Below are 21537 nucleotides of genomic sequence, written 5' to 3'. Positions count from 1 at the left end.
TATTCACAATTTGCATTCAAATTCAAATTTGCATTCAAATTAAAAAAATGAGAAGATTTACCATCATAATGAACTTATAGTACAAAAAGTAAAAGTACTCATTGTGCATTAGGCTCATTTCAGAATAATGTGTATTGTATTATTGAATTATAATGATGGATGCACTGATGTCTACAGTTCTTTAATGTTGCAGCTGCCCAAGGCAGAGCTTATTTTTCACTGAATATAATGCAGGGTAGCTGTGAATTCCAGCAAAGGATCAATAAAGTTTAATCTTTATCAATAATAATACATCATTATTTATTGATTGATTATATTATGTGTTATTATTTGAATCTGCAAAGTAACTAAAACAATCACAAACACAATGTCTGTACTGTAGTGGGGTACAAGTATAAAGTATAAGAAAATGGAAAATCCTAAGTAAAGTACAGGTACTTCAAAATTGTAGTTAAGTATAATACTTGAGTGAATGTACTTGGTTACTTTCCAGTGCTAGGTTATCTCAGGGCAAAAGAGAAAGCTTTATTTTTGGGATTTTGTGAATTTTGTTCTGGGCACAGAGTTCAGAGTTCATTCTTGACCTTGGAAACAGCAGTTATGAAAACACTGAAAGCACTAAATGACTGTCTGAAACACTGATGTAATCTGACCTTTAACACCTCACTGTCTGCTGTTAGTGTTAAACAAACTTGAGAGCTGATAACAGTCCAATACGTGTTATTTGAATTCAAGGAAGGCACAAAGTTCCATGGAAGAAGTAGTAATAGTACTTCAGGTGTGAGCGATGAAAATGTGGCTGTAAAAGAGAAAACGTTCAGTTGTTTCCACTTTATTGTTACTGAATCCAACAACAAACAGTGTTTTTGTAAAAGAAGGGAATCCGTGTGGCTGGACGTTATTATCTTCCATTCAAATTGTCACTAATATCATCAAACCGCCTGATGTAGGTCTGCAGCTGAGCTGCTTCTCTGAATGCTAAAGTCAAACACACTCATGTTCATTTCTGCTGTTGATGCATGTCTGTTCATTGTTTTGCATTAAAATCTGAAGTATATGAAGCCGAAGGACTAAAAAGTGTTTTCACATGTTCTCGCTTTATTTTCAACAAACGCATCAACCGAGCATTCCTGTGACAGATCAGATGTTTATCTCGTCTCTGATTTTACACCTTAATTCTTCTTTTGTATAAGATCTCCACTAAAACACAAACGTTAAAAAAAAACAGTGCCTGTATAAATATAACAACATGACGTACTTTGATAAACTCTCTCAGCCTCTTCTATCTTTTCCTCACTGAGCCACTTTTCTTGTCGGACTTGGGCTTCTTCACATCTTTCTTTACTTTCGACAAGTTCTCGTAAACGTCCTCCTTGTTTCTGGAAACAGACAAAAAGAAGAAGCTGGTTAGCGATTTCCTCCATCCTGTATATTTTTATACACCAGCCCCCATCGATTAGACACTGGTTTTGTTAGAGGTGAATCACAGACACTGGAGAGGTTAATGAGCGGAGCTGCTGCATGAGAACGATTTAAACAGACCAGCCAGCCATGAATCAGTCACTCAAAGCTGGCAGCCAACTATTCAGCGCTCCAAGTGGGTCAAAGTTTTCAGCTGCTGGGGCTGAGCTGTTCAGTGTTGTGTGCGGCTTCATCTTTTCTAACTGGTTAATTAGAACATTGCTCAGTTCAAAGGGGCAGAGTCACAAAAACCTTATTAAGACAGCAGATCAGAGAGAGGCCGGGTGTCATGAATTTGTTTGTACACTGTAAAAAATATCTAACGTTGACTTGTTTACCTCTGTGACCCGTTAAAGGGACATTCCGCCAATTTTATACATGAAGTTAAGGTCACTCGTCAGCTGTTTTATAATCTCTGCTGATGCTTTCTCGAGTTTGAAAAATAGCCCAGATGATGTCACTTGATGTGTTAAGCTGGATTATGGGAATTGTAGGATCCAGCAATTTTTGGAGCTTGACCCATAATAGAGACTAAAAGTCTGGATATCTCACCCTCTGTTGTTTTGATTTTAGTCTTGCACAGCCAGACCTATCCCCACACTTTGCTTTAGCACTGGAGAGAGAGGTCTGGTGCATCCATTAGCTTTCTGGTATAGGAGTGCCTCTTTAAACCAATCACAATCATTTTTGGAGGTGTTAAACTCAGGACGAAGTGGCGGTGCGCTTGCAGATTGGTGTCCAGGTTAGGGATGGGACTTGTTTTGGAGGAACATCAAATGTAATAAAAACAAATCCATACCTACCAACAGTAAAAGACAGTGTCACGCAAAAAAAATTACATTAGCTGTGGACTGTTTTGGTTGTTTGTTGGATTCAGTTTACAGAGGGAGTGCCAGCCGACGTGTGACAGCTAGGAACTGTGGGAAAGGCTCTATAGTTCACACATTAATCAGGTTAGAGTTCATTTTCCAGTTGCGTTCCCAGTTTAGTGGCTATGACTAGATTTTATCATTAAAATGAAAACAAAATCATGTGTTCAAATGAATCATTTTTTGCAGTAATGTCCCCAGGATATTAAAAAAAACAATGAAATTGACGTGGAGTCCAGCTGCAACTACAATGCCTCCTCCCTCCACCCACAGCTCCTCTCTACCAAATGAGACTGCTGACATACTACGGAGGACGCTGGCTAAGTCATGTTTTTGAGTAGAAAGTAGGGCAGCAGTGTGACGTTTCGAGGAGCCATGTGAATTTATCAGGGACATCCAACTCCTGCACTGTACACACACACACACCCGCCCACTCACTTTGAGACCTTCCTGCTCGCTGGTTGGTGCTTGAGTTGCAGGTTTCCATACTCTGTCTCAGTTTCCTGGGGAAAGAGAGAAACAGAGACATGCGACTGGTTTAGTCTCTGTGGTTGATGTTTTTCTGCCTCTGGGTCAACGTTCATCTTTTTCGAGCTGCTCTCTGATAACGTATCACTGTGGTGGCACTGAACTCATCGGCTCTGGTGTTCAAATCAGCAGTCAGAAGTGCAAAGGCCTATTGACATACATATATCTATTGTCTGTACTTGAGACTCGCTCCTGTTCATCAGTCTGCAGACTAATTCCTGTGTTTGATCGTCTGTCCCTGTCTTTTTCCTGGATTTTCTGTCCCTGTTGCTCACCAAGTAGGCGCAGTCTTTGGCCTTGGTGGTCTGTATGTACTCAGACACAGACAGGTAGATGAACTTGTACTGGGCCTCCGTCTGCACCATGCCAGAGCGCTGTTCTCGCACCATCTGGATGTATTTTGGGATGTCGATGTCACAGTCCAGGCCTACAGAGGGAAGTGAGATGGGAAAGCATTGGATGGAGGCGGTATGAGGAAAAAACAACAGCAACTTTAAGCTGATTTCTTTAATAAATGTTTTACCAAAAGTGTCAATAGTCTCGAGGATCATGTCAATCACCACGATCGTGCCTGTTCGACCGATTCCAGCACTGCACAAATGCACAGAAGAGCAAAGTTAATATGTGTTTTAATAAGTAAGACTTAAAAACTGAACTTCATTAACTGCCCAAGTCTAGTCCACAGAATGTGTGGACAAAATCTTAATCCATCCAATAATTCTGAGGGAAGATGAGGTGATCAAATAGAGAGAAAACACGGCAAAAATCCTCCTCATATTTATTTTTTTCTGACTCTTCTCTAATCAGTTTTTTTCTTTTCTTTTTTTTATCATATAATTATTAGTTATAGCGCTTCAGAGAAGGGAACATCACTCTGCTCACAGCTCAGTCAAATGCAACCTGTGACAAGGGTCCATCAGTAAATATCGGCTCGGTTCAAGGCGTCACATGTTCAAAGTGTAGGGAACAGTTGTGTTGAGGGAAAGTATGGGACATGTTATTACTGCTGTGCAGCTTTGTGAACATGCTTACATACCAAAATACTTACACAAGCATCATATAATCATTTAAACAACACATTTTTTTTTTTTTTTCAAAAGAAGCACAAGCGGCCTCAGTATTCCTCACATCACACGGGCAAAATTCCAAAAGGATAAACTGTCAGTTGACTCAAAACCTTTTGTTCAGCTACAACTAATCTTAATCCTGAAACTAGGATATTTTAATCTTACACCTCTAAGTTGTATCACCGAACAAATGTTTATAAAATCTGAGCTTGGTGCTGTGTGCAGATGTCTTCTGCATTTAGCAGCACAACAGACATTTAAAATCCAAGGATTTACGACCTCCCTGACACTTGGTGTGACCCATCATTTGGCAAAACCTCCATCTGGGGAACACACTGATAATCAATTAACTGTTGAACTGATCATTGATCAAGAAGAAAAGCTAAACATTTGCTGCTTCCAGCCTTTTACATTATCTCAAATTGAATATTCTGATGCAATTTGAAGATGTCCTCTCTGGGCAATTGTACTGGGCACTCTTTTCTGACTTTTCACCCACTAACTCACTGGTTCTCAACCTGGGGGTCCCACCCCTCACTTAGGGTCAGCAAAGCTTAATAGGGGGGTCGCAAGGCCTTCTTTATTTTAAAGTGTGTAAGAAAACTTAAATATGTATATAGTAGGCCTAAATCTCTAAGAAAACTAAATGAAATTGTCATTTTTAAAGTTTAGATATTATTTAAGGGCACAATGAAGACCTGAACACAAGCTACATTCACAAAGCCTTCACTCTCTGCTAAACAGAAAATTTCTAATTAGGAAAGTACACACTTAAAACAACTAAAGAAGAGATAATAAAAGAGCAAGCAAGGGAGAAGAAAACATTGATTTTGTCAAAAAAAACAGGCCTATTTAGTATGCACAATTAAAAAAAACATAATACAGACAGAAGATAGTATAAAAGGTATCTAAAAATACCAGGAAAACAATAAAAACATGAATATTCACAGAAAATAATCTGCTCAAAATTCAAGATCATCCAAACTGTTAATTTTACAAACTTCCTGCAGTTTTTGCGTTGGCTTATCAGTTTATCAGCTGTTCTTTTACTGCTATGCTTTGAATATAATATGAAACATCCATAAATTATATAATTTAGTCAGGAGTTTTCAGTTTACATAATAACAGAAAAGGGGTTCCTTAAAGAAAAAGGTTGGGAACCACTGGACTAACGGATTGATGAACGTTTGAAGAGTGGTTGACAAATGAATCAGTGAAAATGACCATTAGCTGCAGCCCTAATATTGTAATCAATGCTCCAATGAATCACACACCTCCACAGTTTGCATCTGCTTATAAGTTTCATGCAGGGGTGGTGCTACAACGTCTCAACAACAGCTCTGACACAATTAACACTGTTAATCCCTGATGCACTCAGCTCTGGGGCCCCACAGTATTTGTATTAGGTCTCCACCCAGGGCTTCATTGAGGCACTGGGGCTGCAGCGGTCTAGTACCTGCAGTGGATGATCATGGGTCCAGCATCGGGAAATTCAGCCTGTTTAGCGTTCACTTGGTTGAGGAAGCTGAGGACACCACCTGGCTCCTGAGGGACGCCGTGGTCAGGCCAGCTCATGTACTGGTAGTGCCAGATGGTGCGACAATGTTTTGGCTGTGAAAGAGAAAAACTTATGTGAATACAAGTCCTGGTGAAAGCTTTACGTCAGCACGGCACGCACACTGACACGTGTCTGGAGGTTACCTTGTCCACAGGACTGATCTCCAAAACTCTGACTTTGTAATCAGTAGCTTCCCGCTCTGACGTATTGGTCACCACGTATGGACCCACCTCCTTGGAGCTCAGAGGGTCTGGCCAGTATGGCACACATTTATTCTGCACAAAGATAAAGAACAGATCAATCTATCTATTTACAATCCCGATTTCCAAAAGATCCAAAACAGTTCCTGAGCTCATGTAGTAACATCCTTTATAAAATCATGTGTTTCACAAAGTGGTGAACCTCGCTCCATCCTCGCTTGTGAACGACTGAGCCTTTCCAGGATGCTCCTTTCATACCCAATCATGATACTATCACCTGTTACCAATCAACCTGTTTGACCATTTTTGGGCATTTTGAGTTTCATGCTTTCAGCCATTTAAAAAAAAAATCCAAATCTGCTTGCTTTGATACTAACCCGCCCTTTCTCAACCTCTCTTGTTGTCATGACGATCACCCTCGTATTCTCCTGCCATACCATCTGCCAGAAATCATTGACAGTTGTTGCTAGGCAACCTTGGGTGGCGATGTAAACTTTCTGATCTCCGGACTCCCACAGGGTGTTCTGTAAACACACAGTGAACGGCATGAATGGTGACGCAGAGAATCTCTGACAGTTGTGTTTATTACTATTGGACAGTGACTGTGGACACTTACTCTCACGTAGTTGCCGTTGATGTAATCTGATCCCACGACGTCAGGATGAGCGGTCTGCAGGATGACCCTGGTGTCATTGACTTGTGAAAACAAGTGGACGGAGGGAAGAGAGCATTAATGGTTCCTGTCATTACTGTCAAAATGTGGATTGATTCATAAGTTTTGGTAAATTTAGAGAATAATGAATCTGAGAAAATTAAGAAACTCACAGGGAAGAATGTTCTTGTATCTGTTTTTGCTCTTGTTTTCAGGTCTCTGCCCTTCCTCTCTGCTCTTCTTCACCTTTGCCTCCAGCTTTTGAAGAGCCTGGTGGGACAAAGAGACGACTGTTTCATACCCAGTTCCCGACTACATGCTGATATTATACAGTGTGCTCTAGACTATTATGTGATTTTATGGGGCAACTACATATGAAAATACCCAAAGAGTCGAAACTGGTTCCCCAATAGAAATTAGATAATTAGTTGACTAATTGCTTAGCTGATTGACAGATATTTTTTAAGCAAAAATGCCCCAAATTCTCCAGTTCCAGCTTCCTGATTTCAAGGATTTGTTGTTTTTCTCTTTTACATATATTTTATATGTATGTAGGACAAAAGAGACACTCTGAAAACGTCACATTGAACTCTGGGAAATGATGATGGCCATTTTCTCTTGTTTCTGACACTTTATCAGTAGTGAAATGTAACTAAGACTTACTTGACTTTGTGGTAGTTGGACGTTACATTTTCTGCTACTTTAAAGGTCTATTCCACCAAAGCTCAGAGGCAAATGTACTTTTTATTCCACTACATTTATTTGGCAACATTAGTTAATAGTTAGGTCAAATGGTTAGGTACAAAATATTAATCAATTAACACATTTTGATGCATTATTATGGATTAAGCTGCAGCGCAGTATATAAAGTAATTACAATTACTACCTCCACCTTTGCCAGCTGCAACATTAGTAATGCTTTACATATTAATTAGAATCCAATAACATGTTATCCTAATACTTTTGTACTTTCACTGAAGTAAGATTCTGAATGCAGGACTTTCACTTGTAACCGAGTATTTATACACTGTGGTAATCACTACTTCTACTGAAGCAAAATATCTGAGTCCTTCTTTCACCACTGCATTTTATAGACCAAACAAGTGAGAAAATAATGGTCTAAAAAAACAATGAAAAGAATCATAGTCACTAGTTTCAGCCCTTGTCACCACCACCTGCAGTTTATTTCAATCAAATTTGGCCTCGGCAAATAGTAGTTTTTCCACTTCCTTTCACTCAAAAGTGTTTTTAAGAATTCATCCGGAGTGTTTTAATTTTAATTCATTTGGTCAGTCCTCTACTGCAAACACTGAAGCTCTGAGATATGTTTCATCGCCACAAGATGGGAGTATTCTACCTCTAGTTTAGCTCACAGTAAGGAAGTAAGTCTGGAGACATTAAAGGCTCTCTGACATTAACTTTTTCACACGCCAGAACATCCCTGTGGTTCTTACAGAGCATCCAGGTATGAAACAGTCATGGTGAACATAACGGTGGCCCGGTCAAATCTTACGTCAAACTCCTCCCAGAAGCCGGCCTTGCTCTTCTCTGCCTCGCCCTCCTGCTGCTGCTGTGTGGTCTGGTCCAGCTGTTTCACCCTGCTGTCGATATCTGCTGCATTCACTCTGGTGGAGTAACAGGGCTGCCAGGACAGACAGACAGACAAACACACAGAGAGGAACAATCTTATAATAGAGATGAAAGACCAAGACAAGCCAATGAGCGCAACGCACAACATCATCATCATCAGCCAGGCCAAATTAAGACGAGCTCAAAGACATGAGTAATATTTCCTATCTGTGGGCGACGCTTCTCTCGTCTTTTAAAATAATCCTCAAAGATCTCTTTTCACGGCTCACCGGCATTCACTTTGTTGAATCTGTGGCACAAAACTAAATGTGATATGAGTTTTATGCACATCACTTGGATGCAAGAAAAAGCGCAGTTCACCTGTTTGAAATGCACCCAGTTCCCAGACATCTCCTCAATGCCTTTGCGCTTGTAGTACTCCACCAAGTCTGTGAGTGTGTCGAACATCTCTGAACCTCCCACTGTATACCTGTCATTCTGAACACACGCAATACACAAACAGTGGGTATGTGGATAAACACACAGATACAGAAAAAAATAGAGACCAAATTTCTTAAAGAGGTTTTGACCAGCTGAGAAGAAATCATGCTCAAAATAAATGCAAGGGTACTTAAATAAAAGAGGGTAAATAAATATTTGCATTACCACATTAATTTGTACATACAAAATAGAACAATAGCACACAAGTATAAAACTGTATGTACAAAAAAGGTATATTTTAATCAAATAAATGACACACTCTACTGGCTGTAAAATTAATTTCTTCATGTAAAAGGCATGAATGTATAGTCATGTATTCACATTCACGTGGTACCGACAGCAGCTAACAGATCCTGAGGTTCAGAGCTGAGTTCCGGCGGGAAACTCACCTGATCTTCTCCACGTGCTCATGAAAAGGCCTTTGTGACCCTTCTGGTAATCTCGCACTAATCTGCACAAAAACAATGGCTCCCATTTAAATGAGGCCTGAACTGTGTTTTCTATGAAGTGAACCGCCGATGGAAATAAAATGCAAAGGCCTTGATGGTGACTGATGACTATGAAAATGGGTCAGGCGGTGTGACCTGTTGCTGCACTGTGGAGATCATTAGCAGACATGCACAGCGGGTCTAATAATGTCAGGGTGCAGTTTTTGGTTTCACAGATTGAAATAAAACTGTGCCTGACATTTATGAACAATAGCACAGTTGAAATATGAGCAACAGTCTTTTATTGCATAAGAGGGGAAATGAGAGTAAAGCTAGAGCACAACCCTGGGAATGCCCCTCAGTATTTCTAAATGATGTGAATTCTAACTATTCAAAGCCAAAGGTGGACCAGAAACAACCCTGCAGTTTCATGCATTATCTTGCGGTGACACACTGAGACGCACACACAAGGAGGGGCACGCACCTGACACATTATCTTGATGTGAGAGACCCTCTTCGCTCCAGTTTTGGTCCTCTCGTTCGTCAGGACCGACAGGACAAAGTCTCCGGGCTTGGACAGCGACTCCCTGACCAGGAAGGTATCCGGCTCGTCTCGCGCCACGAGCAGCTTCTCTGCGTTGGGCCCAGACAGGTGACCGTGGTACCACCTGACACACAAGAGGTACTGATGGTTCGTGATGCAGCCTCAGTGACACGTACACTTTTTTAATAACATTCACACTCTCAGCTAAATTTGGGGGTTTTTTTGCACTTCACTTCTGTGACCTGCAAAAACGCAGACAACCAAAAACATCCTCTGTCTCGTGCAAACATCTGTCACGCTGACATTTTGCACACAGCAACCAAAAGTAAGCACGGAGAAAACACCACCTCCTCCTGTTTGAGCACAGCACCGTTACTGCAGCGTACCAGTCTATTCAAGGCTAAGCGGTTGTCAGACACTCACTGATGTGGTGCGCTTGACTGTTGTGCACACTACACAGTGAGTAGAAATAGAAAGCCGCAACAGAATCAGGTGCATTATGGTGGATGGTTAAAAACAGCATGTACAGATGTTGCTGTTGCAGGTCATATATCTGTCCATCACTGTACTCTGCGTGTGTGTGTGTGTGTTTGTGGAGAGTGTGTGAATTAGTGAATCCACACTCGGTCGCTTTAGGTTGTGACTTAATTTTAGGCACAGTTCTCGATTTCTGCTTCTAAACTTCCTGCTTTGCGGTCGGAAAATTTCTGATGACAGATTTCGTGGCTGAAGAGGACAAAGTATTTATAGTCTGATCCCCCCGCCCCCCTTTCGATATGTAACATCCACAGATACCTCCACCACCACCACCACCCCTCCCCTCCTCTGCTACACACTATGTCTGCTCTCTTTATTCCCTGTTGCACATGCTTTTAATGATTCAGTTCTTTGATTTACATACTTGAAAAGACACAGTTTATGCTTTTACACCAACTGAAATTAGACTTAGATTTTACAGTTGCACAAAGCACCTGCAGCAAAAAAGAAAAAAGACAAACAAAAAGAAGGTGGCACCCGTGCAGGTCTGCAGAAGCAAGCCTGTGCAGAGGAGTAACTGACGGTGTACTGTGCAGTAAGTGGACAAGTTTAAGACAACAATTTAAAGAGGTGATCATATGTGACCTGTTTTCTGAGAAGAGATTAAGGTGCCAAATACATGAGAACAAGCAACCGTGACCCACTGAGCTGTGTGTAAGCATGCTCCGAGATGAGAGAGAGAGATTGGGTGAGATGAGGAAGGCAGCAAGTGAGCAAGAACATGATGAAGTGTGCAATAGGGGAAGACAAATAGGGTCTGGCCATTGCTCTCAAAAGTGTCAAAACTTAAAGTTTCCAACCGCAGTAACAAAAGGGAAGTTAGACAACTGACAACTGACAGAGAGAGGGGGGGGGGTTAGAGCTTCCAGCTAGGGTGAAGTACACAATTACACACACACAATAGAAAGTAGTGTCCTCCTTGACTAATAATAGAGGTGGAACCATATGAGTTTATTTATCACTACTAGTTAGATATTAACCACTTTAAGTGGCCTACAGTTACACAAGGTTTCCAGCTGGGAGAAAAACTCCATCGACAACTAAACACCACCTCCAGCAGCAATGTCATGGGAGTCAAAACCACAATGTAGGCAAATTAGGGTGCACACGCCAATGTGAATCCTTTTTTTAAAAAAACCTGCATCTGATAAACAGTCTGGGGGAGTCTTTGCTCTGCACGCAAGCACAGACGTTAGCAAATTATCTGTAAAGTTATCTGGTGGCTATATTTAGCCAACAGAGAGACGCTCCCAAGGTGATGATAGCTGCTATCAGTGAAACTAAATATAGACGCTAACCAGTGTTTAGAGCAAAAGTCCTGTATTCAAAAAGTATAGTTTTAAGTTTAAGTGAAGATTTTACAAATTTAGATTAATAACTGTGAAGTAGCTCCTGTTAAACACTGATGTCACTGTTTAAAATATCCCAGATTCAACTGTATATATAGTATATATATATTTTCAGTTTCCTCGATACTGCTGTTCAAGGTTGTTCCTGTAAAGTTTACATTCTAGACATAACAGAGAACTTCCCGTCATGATGACATTTTGATGTGTTAATCTAATGTCGAATGTAAAATCCTAATCTGCAAGGCGAGCAGTAAGTACAAGCCGACAGATAGCAAAAGCACACTGACATAAAACAATATAACAATATAACACAAAATTTCCCTCTGAGAAATAAACTGGGACCACTGCAAGTAAAGCAAGTACTTCATTCAATGTGGAAATGCTCGGAAATTAGTAATCAAGTGGCCGGTAGTTGCATCAATCATTTCCAGAATCTCCCCCATCTGTGCTTGCTGGGAAACAGGTTTCTCGGATCGCTGGACTTTCACTGGCATGTTTGTTATCCCTTCAACGATCGGTCTCCATCATTAAGAAGAGACAGAAAACACCTGATTTTGCAGAATGATGACAAGGACTAATAATCATTAAAGGAATTTCAGTGAAGTTTGGTCTCATTTTTCCATTTATATAAAGATGGAAACATAACAGTGAGTAAAGGTTCTGTTTACTGGTTGGCCTCAGTTTATCAGTTTCTGCTAGTTTTATGTGTAAAGGTTTGCTTTGTTGCCTGCTCTTCAATGATTTTGTTCTGTATTATATTCTTCATTCCTATACTGTAAAAGTTCAACTCCATCCAAAAAGAGCATGTTGCTTATATTACTTCAATGTGACGCTCGACCTTCACTGTGCAGAGTTCGATACCAGAAAGCTGGTTTCACACTCATCTGTCGAAGGTGGAAAGTTTCTCCTTGCTCACCTTAAAGCTGCCTTTCACACGTGTAGCCTCCAGCCTTGTACCAGCACAGCTAGTTTGGTAGCCAGTCGTGGTGTAATATAAATGATGTAGAAACCAATAAGTGTTCGGGAAAGATGGTGTTTTGTCACCACAAACACGGTTCAAAAGTGTCGCACCCCAAACGATGGTCTGCTACTTCAGTCATCTCACCTCGCTGTCACACACCTGCCATCCCCTCCTCCTCCTGATGACACAGTCAGCTCGTGTACATGAATGGTAATCTGAACTACAGCACAGATACATATTGTAGAAACACTGATATGATATGTATGAAACGTATAAATCTGACATATCGTGGCTTGCAGAAAGGTACAATGCTAATATTTCATTCAGGTGCCTCGGCTGAAGAAACAGACATCTTGTATTCATTAGTTGAACCTGTGAAATGAATATTTGCATGTATGCAGATTTTGGATTTGTCGGTGAGGGAGAGCAACATTAGAAAAACCTTATCAAACAATTATTCCGAGCAGCGTATTTTTATATTCCTTTAGACATGTCTGCAGGGGATCTTTGATTTAAAAAAAACTACAAAAGTATTTCTGTGTGGAATTGCACTCGAGCAGATGTACTTATGATGATGACGAGCCTGCTGACATGTGACGCAGCGGTGAAGCAGATGAAGTCTCGACAGCTGTGGGCTCTTTTTGTCTGAAGTGTAGGTGTTTATTTTCACTGACTCACATTCAGACAAAGATGCTGTGACACCAAAATTACTCAAAAGCTGCTTTGTTTTCCCCAGAGGAAAATGCTTAAACCCCATGGAATATCAAACCTACAAATGACGCCTTTTGTCCACAGTAAATAAACAACTGTTAGAGGAAATAACACTCATCATAGCTGGCTACAGTTGGCCTAACCACCGAACCAAACAGTGTGCCTCTTAACCGGAGAGTGTAGGTGGAGGCAGCTCAGAGAAGCCAGGGGGCGTGGGCCACGTTAACCTACTGGAGGTTGAACAGTGAGCCCAGAGGTTGAATAAAGAGCACACAGACCTCTCTGTGGTGGGGTCGGAGCAGTTGAGGGGGTATTTGAGCTCGATGATGGTGCCGTCCTTGTCCTGCAGGATGCCGTTCTCCGCTGTGTAGTAATCCACCAGCTCTGACAGGGTGGCAAACTTCTCCCCGCCATACAGGTCGTAGTAGTCCCCTGTGTTCTGGATCCGGATGTGGGTCACCAGCTCGCCCACCCTGAGGAGACGAAACAGTCAGGTCACACCAACCGTCAAAGTTTTCTTCGATGATGACGATAACAGAAAAGATCTTTATCTCAGGAGTTTTTGGGTATGAAAGCTGAAGCTGCACGAAAATATTTCTTCAACATTTGCTTCCGAAGCCAAAACGACAAGAAATGTTTCATCCTTCAGGACACAAATCAGATCCTCACAGAGCTTTGTTTGATTTTCACAGATTATGCAGCTGAACCACATGCATGAATTACACATAGCATATAGTAGCTGTATTTGTCTATGACCAGAATTTTATCATCATGGATAATACCTGCATTATGTGGGTGAAAGTGACAATCACACTGAAATGCAAATTGTGCCTGGTTGATATGCGTCTGTCAGCTGCAAAGAGCTCGACTTCAGTTCTGAAGAAGTACCTGCGGGCTAAGCAGCCTCAGTTTCTATTTACTTTCATGCATTTTTTCATGCTTTTTTTTCATGCTTTTTTCATTGTAGCTTGCAAAAAAAATACGTTGAATGAACTTGTCAGGCTGTATGCATTGAGCCCCAGTACTCTCCTGATCTTATGTTTACTCGTCATTAAACATAATCATTGACAAAGAGCTGTAAAAGGGATATTGCATCTGTTGTGCCTTTTATTAGCCTACAAACTAGGATATGCAATAACAGTAGAGTCAGTTTGTGAAAGGTAGCTGCACAGTAGGTTACGAGCCCCCATATGACCAAAACGCATAAGGAATTGCAAAGGAGTTTTCATTTCTGAGTTACTTCTCAGCAGGTAACAAGTGACTTTTTAATGGCAGTAATCTTGTAATGTAATAAGATATTTTTAAAAGTAGTATTAGTCAAAACAGTCTATGACACAGATGTGAACTTTTAAGTATCTCCACCCTGTGTTCTCCATCATGCAAAGTTCTCTTGCTTTTATCAGATTAATTAAAGAGCTTCTCTCAACTTCCTCTATATCATGTCGGACCAGGAAGTTTTTGTGCATGTAGTTTTTGGGAAAAAAAATTTGGAGTAAAACTAGTAAAAAATCCAACATTCAGTAATAACAACAACACTAAAATGCATAAAAAATATCTGCAAACCTGGAAGATTCAGAATTCTTCTTTATGTTTGAGTCATTTTAGAGCCGATGTCAGCACTTCCTGTATCTAGTCGACTTCATTCGACATAAAGTCGAATACGAATATGTCATGTTCACGCAGCTAAAGGCTCCAGAGAAAAGCCCGGACACTGTTTCTTTAACTTGGGCGCATATTAAATGCTGCTATCTATTTTCACAGCAGGGTCAATTATTCAGAAAATCTAATCAGCAGGAAACGGTCCACTGCTGTTCTGTGATCAATAACTTACTGATTTCATTCAAGCATTCAGAGCCACCAAATCATCACCTACACTGCTGCCTGCCTTAATGCCCTGAAGGAATATTACAGGAATATTAACATAGTAATTCTCACAATATGCTGCACATCTTCATGAACAGTGCAACCCAAATGTGTCTGTGGGGGCTTGGCTTCAGTATAAGATACATTACTATTAATACAGACGGGGATATTTTCAGTTAACTGCAACAACAGATACGCAGTACTGTGATCAGCGTGACATCCAGGCCTGCATGCTTCACATTAATTCAACTTCCCAAACAAACATCTAAACATGTTATCAGCCAAATCTAATTATTATGATTAATGCTAAGAACTCTTTTCAGGTGCCCATCAAATTATTTTATCGTCATTCGTAAAAGCATTTTCATTTTAATGTAGTCTTTCACGCTGTGAACGACAACCAAATCAACTAAATCTTAAAGCTAGACAAGTAAAAAAGCATTAGCATTTATCTGTGTAATTCAGTGTAGTAGCAACACATCAATACACACACACACAGAGCAGTGGAAAGTTTGATTTCCACACAGTCGGAATATTCATATTATCAGCACATCTTCGTCAGATCGTTGTAAAGCAGTAACTTAAAATGCAGTAAATGTAAGTGTTTGCATCAGGGCTTGTCATCCTCTATCGGGTTCTCCACGTTATGAATCAGCAGAATTTCTTGTCATTTACATTCTGCTGTAAGGTTTGATAAGTGGAAGAGCCACACATGTGCGCTTATAGCACAGATGAAGGGAAAGTAAGATTTCTGATCAGGTGCGGAGTCAGAAAAGTAAAAGAGGGGTTTGGGGCGTTTCCGCCGACGTTATTACCTGACAGACAGGGAGAAATCTCCTACGTTTTTCTTGCTGGGTCGAGCCAAAAAGCTGCCATGAGCACCTCGCGTCTTCAGCATTTCCTCGGCCTGCAGGCCTGTGATGTCTCTGTGGAACCACCTGCATCAACACACACACACGTACAAAGACAAAACACACCCGGCATGAATACAACTGCAAGGCAGTACACACGCAAGTGCGGCAGATGAGATTTGTAGCAGATTAATGTAAATACATACACCTTTATACATGCACACACACATTCAGCTGAGTGAAACACACTGAGCATAAAGTTAGAAGAAACACATTGAGTCTTTTCTTTACAGAAAGCAAACAGCAGGTTAGCAGGTCTCGCCACAGTCTTGTCTAATTCTGAAATGATTAATCAGCGACTGAAGGAAAATGATCAGTTCGCATCATCTTAGTTATTTGCTGGTTAAACATTCTTCTGCCTCTTTGAATACTAGCTTAAACAAATCACTGCGATCTTGTGATGAGAATTTGACATTTTAATTCATCAAATAATCATCTCATTTATTCTGTAAAACTGTAAATTCTGTTTTATTCATTGCTCTCATTCTGCAGCATAGCTCTGACTATAGACCAGAAGACAGATTGTTTAATTCACTTTGAACCGCATTATTAAACCCATATATTAACACCTTCGTAGACACTTTCATCAATGACCCAATCAAGGCCTGCCTTTCAGGACAGAACACCACAATAACAGCAATCCTCACATCTACACAACTATAACCCAAACAAATCCAGCTCAAATCAAGCTGTGACTTGAAAGCCTTTTCAGCAACGCCGCGGCCTTCAGTTCCTCAGAACTGCATCAGTTCAGACCGATTATCGACTACTTTATCATTTCCTGGAGCCTTTTGAGAGTGGAAAAAGTGTGTTGTGGTCAAACTTGGCTCACAGCCTCTGAGCTAAAAAAAAAAAAAAATACATGAAGACCTATTTTTTATACAGGAGCAAGTGATACAAAAACATATCACCCAAATATACAACACGTGCCGGCGTGATTCAACATGTAGTCAGTGATAAAGACTGCAGCGTTAAAATGTCTAATTCAGAGCTTGAAATCTTATGGAGCACACCTTTTAAATGTGGGAAATCCTGTATGTGCACTTTGACATTTAGGTTGTGTTTGCACCTTCAACTTTGGCTCGCCACAAAAAAGCTTTTGTACAACCCTGATTCCAAAAAAGCTGGAACGCCATCTAACACCTGAGTAAAACCACAACGCAGTCATTTACAAATGATCTATATTTACTGGAAACGGCCTTACAAAGTGTTCCTAAGCCCATGTAGTAACATCCTTTATACAACATGTGTTTCACAAAGTGTTGAACCTCGCCCCATCCTCGCTTGTGAACGACTGAGCCTTTCCAGGATGCTCCTTTCATACCCAATCATGATACTATCACCTGTTACCTATCAACCTGTTTACCCATGGAATGATACAAACAGGTGCTTTTGGAGCGTTCCACAACTTTCCCAGTCTTTTGTTGCTCCTGTCCCAACTTGTCTGAAATGTGTTGCTGCATCAAATTCAGAATAAGCAGATATTTACAAAAACCAATGAAGTTAATGAGGTGAAAATATTGTCTTTGTACTGTTTTCTATCAAAGTATAGTAGAAAAAGGATTAACAAGTTATCTCATTCTGTTTTATTCGTGCTTTACACAGCAGCCCAGCTTTTTGGAACCTGGCTTGTACAACGAATGTTCATATTCAGTCACAGAAGGACAGACCCGTCAACTCAAGGTAAAGGGAACCTTGTAAGGGAACCTTTAAACAGCTTAAATGTTGAGGATACAAAAAAAAAAACATAGTGTTCCTCACTCAAAGGCTGAACTAAAACATCATTTATGACACACGAAAGCAGACACTGAACAGCACACGACGCATCGAAAATCACATGATGGAGGAACAGGGCAGGATGAGTCGACAGCTGGGGAAAGAAAGAGAAGGAGGAATGGAAACAGAGAAGTTGTCGTGACGCCTTGCACAAAGCACAGAGTACACAACAAGAGTTGACTAACGGAGCATTGTGCTGTCCGGCGGGGGCTTGACTCACCGAACCATGATGCTGCTTCACTTCTTCTGGGACCAAAGAGAAGGAGAGTGATTGGCGAGAGTCACCTCTAGCCTGCACATGTACAGACTCAAAAGCATTAAGCACAGAGCTCTTTATCTCTGGTTTTATAAAGAGACAGCCAGCCCCTCAGCACTTCCTCTATTTACAGCTGCACACTCGCTTACAAAGAAGAAAACTCAACTCTCATTTTCATGTTTTTGCTCCTTCACACTGATTCTGCTTCTAGCATTTACATATATCCATCTGATACGAAAGCTCTACCTCTCTGCATCACAGCACATTCACAAAAGCAACCTCAAACTACCTGCACTCTCCTCTTTTCCTTCTACGGCTCCCTCCACCCAATCCTCCTCCTATCCAGCCCCTCTCCGTCCCAATAGCAAAGCAGGTAAGCACTTACTCTTCTCAGCTGCCTCTGAAAACAAATGACGCTCGCCGAGACGCTTGAAGTGTATACGTCTCGCTCTCCTCCTCCTCCTCCTCTCTCTCTCTTTTGCTCTCCCCTTCCTTCCTTCTTACATCTCCTTTCACAAAATAGTGAAAGCAAGACAGGAACCAAAATAGCTGACAGGCCGGAATTCCTCCAACAGATAGAGACTTCTTTTTTTTTTCTTTTTTTTTTTAGAGGCAACCAAAACAAAAACTCATCATATTTAAGAGCAGAGTAAGTTTAAACTCTGGAAACTTGTTCCATCACGCCGTTTTCTAAAGTGCAGGTCTCCATGAGTAGCTCAGCAGAGATAATTCAAACTGTTCCAGTCATCATGTGGAGCGTGAGCGCCTGTCCAGTAATTCCACCTCGGTGGTTACAGGAATACATAAAAATCCCCAAAATGTAAAGTTCCTTCGCGAAACAAAGCCACACGTTGCCTCTCATGAGCCATTTGCAAAGCTTTCCCCCTTTGCCTGCCCACCTGTCTGCTACTATTGTTGTCCGTTTGTTCTTTACTTCCAGGTGTCTCCGTGTGTGTGTGTGTGTGTGTGTGTGTGTGTGTGTGTGTGACTATAACACACAAAGGTCACAGAGCACTTCCTTGTTCGCAGTTCAACCTTCCCCCTCTCTATACATGTGTGTCTGTGTGAGCTGCTTTCATCTGGTAAACTATTTGCAACTGTGAACGCATCATCAGATTACCGAGGCGACAACTCTGAACTAAAACTGTTATTATTATTCTAAGTGTGAGTTTAATTTTAATCTTGCAAGAGACACTAGTTTCCCCGTTATGCAACACAAGCCCACTGCACCACGAGGGAGGCTTGGCTGTACTGCAAAAAGTAACATAAGCCACAAAGACATGAACATTTTACAACCTGTGAAACAAACAGGGACGATCTCCATTTAACTTGCAAATTAGATTTACCTGCGAGGGGCGTGAGAAGAGATGTTTGAATTTGTGATTACCACAGCATGTCAGTTATAAACACACTCTCCTCACTACACTATAGACTATGGCATTATTAGTGTTGGTGCAAATATGCACACACAGACACACAGACACACAGACACAGCACTGCAGGTGTCATTCATGGTGGTTAACACCACCTATTGCAGTTTGCATTATTCTTCTTACAGCGAATATCACCCACTCTATCACCGTTTAACAGTTGAGTCTGGTTTGGCTTCTCTTCCCTTCTGACGCGACAGAGCTTCACTTTTTCATGTAGCAACGTGGCGAATGACACACACACATACACACACAGGCATACATCACAGCCTCAGAGTGACAACAAACTCATGAGAATGCAACTCAGGAGACTGTTGCAGTGCACCAAACTGTGTCTGTTCAGAGGAATGTACTGTACATGTTGTTCGCTTCCTTCCCTCCTCTGTTCACACCTCTGATGTACCATAATGAAATTAATAAATTGAAATATCAGTGATTTGAGGACGTCACTTAGGCTCCAGGATATTGTGAAAGACACTTTTCACGGTTTTCTGGCCTTTAGGCTGCACCTCTCCCAACAATAGCTTTGAGCACATTGTTTGGCATGTTTAGAGCTGTATGGGGTAATATGACCATGAGAAAATTTGAGCTTGTCTATCATCAGAAATCTTCTCATGCTGCTTATACCCTGGTAACTTTCATTTTAGTATGTCTGGGTGTATCATGCCATTCTGGGGACTTTTGCAAGTCAGCGCAGATAATATTTTTATGGCATGTCTAGATTTTAGTGTTATTTTTGCATCAATGCATTTAAGGATTCTTTAGGCATTTAAGTCACTGGATAAGACAAAAACAAACATTCCCATTTGTTTTTGTCTCCAAAAAAACTGTATCATGATATATAGAAATATCACAAAATAAAACTACACATACTGTGATAGAAGATTTTATGTCTATCAATCACTCTAACTTTGGTTTTATTGTAGTGATGTTTGGAAATATTAAATCTGCATCTACAGATGCATCAAAATGCACATACGCATAGACAAACGTGGGATATGTGAGCTAAACTTCCTTATATTCGTGCAAAGTTAATAAGGCTTGTATGAAGAAAGTAACATTGAAGCAAATAACAAACTCTAACAAAAAACATTTACAAAGACTGAAGACAAGGACTTGACCAAGTTGAAATACACGCCACAGGAAGTTTTACATAGTGTACACTACAAAAAAAAAAAATAGAAGACACTCACCTAAAAGACATTGTAGGGACTCACTGGCAGTCTGGACTCTTCTGCACTCTTCAGGAAGTGATGGGCTGAATCCAGCCTCCCCTCTGTGTTGTTGTCTGATGATGTTCAGTAAAAGTCACAGAAAGACTCAGGTTACATTGGCAACAGCTGATGCATTTCTCCAGTCCAGGTTTGCTCCCCTTGTTCTTACTTCCTGTGTTCACTTGCGCCCAGCCTTGCTCGTGATTAGCCTCCAACTCTCTCTCATGATAAGATATCAGGCTTCTTTACCAGCCCAGCCAATCGTCCCACCCTGTAATTTACTCCAATTTTCTTAATTACCATACTATCTATGGGAGAAAATGTGCCTGTTCCTGTCCCCTTCTTCCCCTGCTCCTCCTCTCACGACCCCTTCCATGAGCAAAGGATCTCCTGTGTTCACATTTCCCCTGAAAATCAACATTTGCCTCTATGTAAATGTTCCACCTTGTCTTTCAAGGCTGCATGCAAAGTACGCCACGCTCTTTATGCTCGTCATTTGTTTTGTTTGAACAGCTAAACTCTCCTAAACTCATCTCAGACAGAAATCTTTCTTACATAAACAAGGGAGACCCGTTAAATATACACAAAAATACCGCAAATGCAGGCTTGACAAGTGTAAGAATTATATGATTCATATGTCATAGCTATCACAGCCTCCACCTCACAATCCACTTGAACGTCTATGGGAAAGATTAGGAGCAGTGTTTTAGACAGTGCTCGCCACTATCATCACTAAAACATCAAGTGAGGGCATATCCCTTGATTCTATGATGTGAGCGTTGAAGCTCTTCTGGCAGCTAAAGGGGGCCCAACAGCCTATCAAGACACTTTTTGTTTCCTTTGTCACCTCATATTTTTGAAAAAAGTCTGAAGATGCAGCTCGATGAGGCTTTACTTAAGCATAGTGGTGGTTTCAGCTAAATGCTAACATCAGCATGCTAACATGCTCATACTGGTAATGCAACATGCTGTTTAGCAGGTATAATGTTTATCATGTTCACCATCTTAGTTTTGCATGATAGCATGCTAACATTCGCTAATTTGCACTAAACACAAAGTACAGCTGAGGCTGGTGGGATTTTACCATTTAACCCAGCTAGAGGAAACGTCCCCAGGGTTATGACGCTAGCATGGCTAAACATACATTCAGAA

At 40.9% G+C, this 21537-nt stretch overlaps 1 protein-coding gene across 5 annotated transcripts; it reads right to left on the bottom strand.

The window, feature by feature from the left end:
* Positions 1 to 505: 505 nt before the first annotated feature.
* On the bottom strand, positions 506 to 20589 carry ptpn6 (protein tyrosine phosphatase non-receptor type 6). 5 transcript variants are annotated; one of them, XM_041941965.1, is made up of 16 exons: positions 18127 to 18666; positions 17706 to 17731; positions 15614 to 15736; positions 13214 to 13408; positions 9318 to 9501; positions 8286 to 8402; positions 7849 to 7977; positions 6509 to 6605; positions 6300 to 6379; positions 6061 to 6207; positions 5627 to 5758; positions 5382 to 5536; positions 3382 to 3449; positions 3134 to 3285; positions 2769 to 2833; positions 506 to 1379 (listed from the first exon to the last, which is right to left on the bottom strand). In XM_041941965.1, the coding sequence occupies exons 2-16, from the start codon at positions 17711 to 17713 to the stop codon at positions 1283 to 1285; spliced, it is 1749 nt and encodes a 582-aa protein (XP_041797899.1). In that variant the 5' UTR covers positions 17714 to 17731; positions 18127 to 18666; the 3' UTR covers positions 506 to 1282. The 5 variants fall into 5 exon arrangements, with proteins under 5 accessions (XP_041797899.1, XP_041797898.1, XP_041797900.1 ...); XM_041941964.1 differs by having other exon boundaries at positions 17706 to 17728; XM_041941966.1 differs by lacking the exon at positions 18127 to 18666 and adding an exon at positions 18031 to 18052 and having other exon boundaries at positions 17706 to 17728.
* Between the last annotated feature and the right edge of the window lie 948 nt (positions 20590 to 21537).

The sequence above is a fragment of the Chelmon rostratus genome, chromosome 8, assembly GCF_017976325.1.
Source record: "Chelmon rostratus isolate fCheRos1 chromosome 8, fCheRos1.pri, whole genome shotgun sequence".
NCBI lineage: Eukaryota > Metazoa > Chordata > Actinopteri > Chaetodontiformes > Chaetodontidae > Chelmon > Chelmon rostratus.
The sequence above is the reverse complement of the archived record's forward strand: the minus strand, read 5'-3'. Positions and strand labels throughout refer to the sequence as shown.

Coding starts and splice junctions, on each gene's coding strand:
- ptpn6 (XM_041941962.1), bottom strand. Junction 3,450..5,381: donor CCCATGATCATCCACTGCAG/GTACTAGACCGC, acceptor GCATTTGTGCAG/TGCTGGAATCGGTCGAACAG. Junction 3,286..3,381: donor CGAGACTATTGACACTTTTG/GTAAAACATTTA, acceptor TTCCCTCTGTAG/GCCTGGACTGTGACATCGAC.